This window comes from Calypte anna, chromosome 4A, assembly GCF_003957555.1.
Source record: "Calypte anna isolate BGI_N300 chromosome 4A, bCalAnn1_v1.p, whole genome shotgun sequence".
In the NCBI taxonomy this organism is placed as follows: Eukaryota; Metazoa; Chordata; class Aves; order Apodiformes; family Trochilidae; genus Calypte; species Calypte anna.
In genome coordinates, this window is record NC_044248.1 from 3773550 (window position 1) to 3779549 (window position 6000).

Here is a 6000-nt window from a genome sequence, read left to right on the forward strand (position 1 = left end):
TTATTTATATTAATTATTTTATTTATTTTTATTTACTGACTCACTCTATTTATTTATTTTTATTAATTATTTTATTTATTATTTATTTGCTCTATTATTTATTTATATTGATAACTTTATTTATTATCTTATTCTTTATTATTATTTATTTACTCACTCTATTCATTTATTTACTTACATTATTTATTTTATTACTTTATTTATTAATTTTTATTTATTTGATTTATTATTTACTTCTATTACTCATTATTTTATTTATTAATTTTTATTTATTCGATTTATTATTTCCTTCTATTATTTATTATTTTATTTGTTATTTAGTTGATTTATTCATTATTTATATTTATTTTTTATTATTTTATTTATTATTTGTTTATTTGCTTTATTTATTATTTATTTTTATTATTTATTTTCCTTATGATTTGATTTATTATTATTTATTTTCTTTACGATTCGATTGATTATTATTTATTTATTTTTATTTATATTCTTTATTTTATTCATGATTACATTTATCATTTACTTATCATTTGATTTAGAACTTTATGTATTTTATTTATTCCTTACTGCTCCTCTAAGGTGGGTCTGGATCAGGGGGGGCTCTATAGTGCTTGTCCCAAAAGTGACCCCATAAACCTGCTGTTTGGGCAAGAGGGAACTGATGTCACCCAACCAACCAAGCCTGGGAGCTGCAGTGGGCAGGGAAATGATTTTCCAGAATATTTGTATTTGGGCAGAACTTGTGGAGGGAGTTGGAAGAGCAACAGAATTCCCTTAGTAATTAAAATTCAAGAAAAAAAAAAGCCTGAAAAAAAGCAGAATTTGGGATTGTTGCTTTGCATCCAGGTGACAGGGAGGGAAACTGTGGAAGCCAGGGGTGCTCCTGGGCTTTGGCATCCCTGCTGGGGGGGTGTTTGCTGAGCTGAATGGCAGCAGCAGCCACAGCTCAGGAAACTCTAAAGAGAAACCTTTGGAAATGACAGAGATGAAGATTGGGTCACTTCTGGGTTTGGTTTTTACCAAAAAAAAAAACAAAAAAACCCCCCAAAACTGGCAAACCAATTGGCATGGCAATAATTTGGATTAATAATTAATATTGGATAATAATAATAATTTGGATTAATAATTTGGTTATTTGGAAATTGCCCTTTTCAGAAATTCCCTGTGTGAGAAGTAATAAGAGAAATAAAAGCCATATTTCCTTCCCCCAAGCATGTAATATCTAATATTATATACATATATAATTATAATATATTATATAGTATTTAGTATTAGTTTATAATATATAATTAGTATTATTAGTATAATTAGTATCATTATTAGTATTATTAGTATAATATTAGTATATTATTAGTATTATATTAGTATATTATTAGTATAATATTAGTATTATTAGTATAATATATAATTAGTATTATAATATAATATATAGTATATATTATGTAGTATAACAGATAACATATAAGATGTCATTTATGATGTATAATATCTAATAAATACCTAATACATATCTAATAATATATAATATATATACACATATGCATGTATATATCATATATATAATATATAATTATATATATTTATATATATTTCATATATATATACACACAGACACACATATAATGTATATATTTCATACAATGTATGTTATAGCCTGTGGAGGTGGCAGCTGAAATTAAGTTGAGTGAGTTGCTGGTTTTTATCTTGAAACTATTTCATCTTTTTAGTCTTGCAGAGGTTTCACAAAGTATCAATTAGTGTTAAACTTTGGGGTGTTTTTTTCCATTATCCACTCAGATAACTTGGGCCTTCTCTTCACACTCACCTCCCAGGAGTTCTAGTGAATGGGGGTGGTCTAGAAAAGAAATGATGATGATCATATTTAAATGATGTATTAATATGATTTACTCTGTATAAATTAAAGGATATAATTTACACAGTGAAAACAACACTTAAAAAAAAAAAATAAATCAGAGGAGTGATGTCTTATACCACAAAAGCAGCTGGGTCAAGTCTTGCACAAGGGCTGGGATTTGGGGAAAAATCCTTCCTTTGAGGTTCTTTGGAAATACATCTGCAAAAAGCCTGAGAAAATAGGGATATTTTTGTTCTTACAGCTCCCTCTGCTGCCTGCTGAGAGGAAGGGAGAGCAGATCTCTGCCTGCTTTCCTTTCCCTGCTCTTCACATTTTATGGGAATCTTTAGGAGAATGCAGGGATGCATCAGCCCCCATTGACTGTGCCAGTGCACAACCAAGGAATATAGAAAAAAAAACCAAAAAACCAACCTAAACGTGGCAAAGAAGGGGCTGCAGAGCTGTAGTTAAACAGAAAAGCAGTTTAAAGTCCTCCCTGGCACAGGGACAGCAAAATTCCTGCCTTTGTGGATCCATTAAAGGGATAAAATCTGGAGACCTCAGTCTTGGAAGATCTGAAGAGGTCTGGAGACCACAGGAAAAAATCAGAGCTGAAATGAGAGACACTGCTGCTGATCTTACCTGAAATAAATAAGTCAGGTCAGAGCTGTTGTCCTTTTGAATCCCATTTCCCCCCACTGGCTGTGAAGGAAGCCTCATAAACATCTCTTGCCTTATAATTTTACATATATATAAACTCTGAAGGAAAGCTTTATAAAATAAAGATAAAGCAGACTCCAGCTTTGATGAGAGCAGAGATGTTTTTATTCAGCTAATGCAGAATCTGTGCTGTGCTCAGGGGGTTCTGTCTCTGGGCAGGGGTTATCACTCAAGGAGCATTCTCAGAATATTCAGAATTTGGGTTTTTATTCCTCTCCATCAGAGCTGTTGTCCTTTTGAATCCCATTTCCCCCCACTGGCTGTGAAGGAAGCCTCATAAACATCTCTTAACTTATAATTTTACATATATATAAACTCTAAAGGAATGCTTTATAATTTTCTTTATCACAGATAAAGCAGACTCCAGCTTTGATGAGAGCAGAGATGTTTTTGTTCAGCTAATGCAGAATCTGTGGTGTGCTCAGGGGGTTCTGTCTCTGGGCAGGGGTTATCACTCAAGGAGCATTCTCAGAATATTCAGAATTTGGGTTTTTATTCCTCTCCATCCAGGTGGGAGGACTGCAAGGGGTCTCCAGAGGAATGTATGATGGGCCTGTCTATGAAATCCCAGCCACGCCAAAATATGCAACTCCTGCACCCTCAACTAAATCCTCCCCTGCCAAAAACCAGCCCCCACCAATCAGAAACCTCCACCAGTCCAATTTTAGCTTATCAGGTAAGTCAGCCTGGGCTTGAAAGTCAGCCTGGCCAAAATAATGTGGATTATTTGGGATGAATGTCATAGAATCCTAGAATTGGCTGGGTTGGAAGGGACCTCAGAGATCATCAAGTCCAACCCTTGATCCACTCCTGCTGCAGTTCCCAGCCCATGGCACTCAGTGCCACATCCAGGCTCTTTGGAAAGATCTCCAGACACGGAGAATCCACTACTTCCCTGGGCAGCCCATTCCAATGCCTGATCACCCTCTCCAGAAAGAAATTCTTTCTCATCTCCAACCTAAACCTCCCCTGGCACAACTTGAGACCCTGCCCTCTTGTCTTGCTGAGAGTTGCCTGGGAAAAGAGCCCAACCCCCCCCTGGCTCCAACCTCCTTTCAGGGAGTTGGAGAGAGTGATGAGGTCTCCCCTGAGCCTCCTCTTCTCCAGCCTCAACACCCCCAGCTCCCTCAGCCCTTCCTCACAGGAATTCTGCTGGATCCCTTCACAGCCTCCTTGCTCTTCTCTGGACCTGCTCCAGCACCTCAATCTCCTTCCTGAACTTCCTGAGGGGCCCAGAACTGGACACAGGACTCAAGCTGTGGCCTCACCAGGGCTGAGCACAGGGGTAGAATCCCTTCCCTGGACCTGCTGGCCACGCTGTTCCTGAGCCAGCCCAGGATGCCATTGGCCTTCTTGGCCACCTGGGCACACTGCTGGCTCCTGTTCAGCTTCCTGGCAATCCAGACTCCCAGGTCCCTTTCTGCCACTCTGTGCCCAGCCTGGAGCTCCCCATGGGGTTGTTGTGGCCAAAGGGCAGGACCCGGCACTTGGCCGTGTTGAACCTCATCCCGTTGGGATCAGCCCAACTCTCCAGTCTGTCCAGGTCCCTCTGCAGAGCCCTCCTGCCTTCCAGCTGAATGAAGAATCAATGAAGCTGAATGAAGCTCAATGAAGAATTACTTCTGTGATCAAACATGAGAGGATTTTACATACTTACATACATGCACCCACATAGATGTACACCTCTCTCTGTATTTATACATTCTTTCCCAAGGAATATTTTACAAGTTTCCAAATATCCAAGATGTTTGCAATCTAAAGCTTTTTCTCTGCATGCAATCTTTTATATATTATTTATCTGCATTTAGCTGAGGTCTCTGAATGATGGGATTTGGGCTTGGTGCAACCCACATGGTTTGGACATCTCAGATTCCTTGAACCATCTCCAGAAACTGCCAGCCATGGAAACCAAAACTGTCTTTTTGTCTTTCAAACTTATGTGCAGAAGCTATTAATATGCAGATGAGAGTATTTCTTGTCCTCTTTGCTCCTGGTGTCCAGAATATTTTCCATGGTACATAAGAAACAGACTGGAAAATCGTCCTTTGGGGTTGCAGGAAGTAATTCTTGGCACTGGAAGATAATTACAAGTGTGTCAAATCCTTTTCCTTCAAAACTCTCCAACCCAAGGGGTAGATCAGGGGCTCCTTGGGATGTTATGAAAGTATTTTCTCCCCTGTGGGAGCTGTTGATGGAGTTTATCCCTGGCAGACCCTGTCTTTAGAAACTAAATGAAACTTCTGGAAGAAAGCCCAAAGAGAGCAAAAAATTTAAAATGCTCTTTCTGGGGAGTTGGATACATTTTTGCTCTTTCACCTGGGGCCATGGGGAGCACATACAGATACAGAAACCTCTTAAGAAGAAACAAAATGGCTTTGAATTTTTTAATTTGGATGCTAACTGCTAAATGGGACTTTGATAAAGTACCCAAAGCTGTGGCTTCACAAGTGCTGGACCTGGGTATCATTACCAAGGCATCTGGTGGTGTGAACTGGAGCTGAATCAGGCAAACCCACATTAGAAGCACAAAATGGAATCACAGAATGGTTTGGGTTGGAAGGGACCTTAAAGCTCATCCAGTCCCAACCCCCTGCATGGGCAGGGACACTTCCCACCAGCCCAGGTTGCTCCAAGCTTTGCTGACTTCCAGAAGGCATCTTGCTTAACATCCAAGCCTCATTTTTCACATCTGGGTAACAGGACTGAAATTATTAGTAATAATGGGGTGAGAAATCATCATTACTAATTAGATGGGGCAAGACTGGACTGGGCAAATGTGCTGGAGGGAGAGGAACCATAGACTCACAGACTGGTTTGGGTTGGAAGGGACCTCAAAGCTCATCCAGTCCCAACCCCCCCACATGGGCAGGGACACCTCCCACCAGCCCAGGTTGCTCCAAGCCCTGTCCAGCCTGGACTTGGACATTTCCAGGGATGGGGCAGCCACAGCTTCCCTGGAAAACCTGGGCCAGGGGCTCAGCACCCCCAGATTAAAGAATTTCTTCCTAATGTCTTACCTAAATCTCCCTTCTTCCATCCTAAAACCACTGCCCTGTGTGTCTATAAAATGAAGCAGAACCAGAGGCTGTGAGAACATTCTGAAGTGATGTTCTGGCTGAAGAGAAACCAGCTGAGGGAAGCACAGCTGGAAGTAGCTAGAGGAAAATCTGATTGCTGCTGGGTTTTGGCTTTTTTTCATAGCTTTGCTTCTTGTTTTCCTCTCCCTGCAGGAGCTCAGGTAGATGACAATAACCCACGCCGTACCGGGCACCGCATCGTGGCCCCTCCTGGTGGCCGCTCCAATATTACCAGCCTGGGCTGAAAAAAAGGATGATGGACAGAAAAAGAAAAGGAAGAAGGATCCTGGGAATCACTTCCCTTCTCTTATCTGTGTTATGGAACCCACAGTTTTTATTTGGTACTAA

The 6000-nt window shown here is 39.9% G+C and overlaps 1 protein-coding gene across 1 annotated transcript in view; it reads left to right on the forward strand.

The window, feature by feature from the left end:
* The window catches only part of CRMP1 (collapsin response mediator protein 1), a 57056-nt gene extending 51056 nt beyond the window's left edge, over positions 1-6000 (forward strand). Inside the window, 2 exon segments of the mRNA XM_030449661.1 lie at positions 3086-3251; positions 5806-6000. Of these exon segments, the coding sequence (XP_030305521.1) occupies positions 3086-3251; positions 5806-5897 (258 nt within the window). The 3' untranslated portion in view covers positions 5898-6000.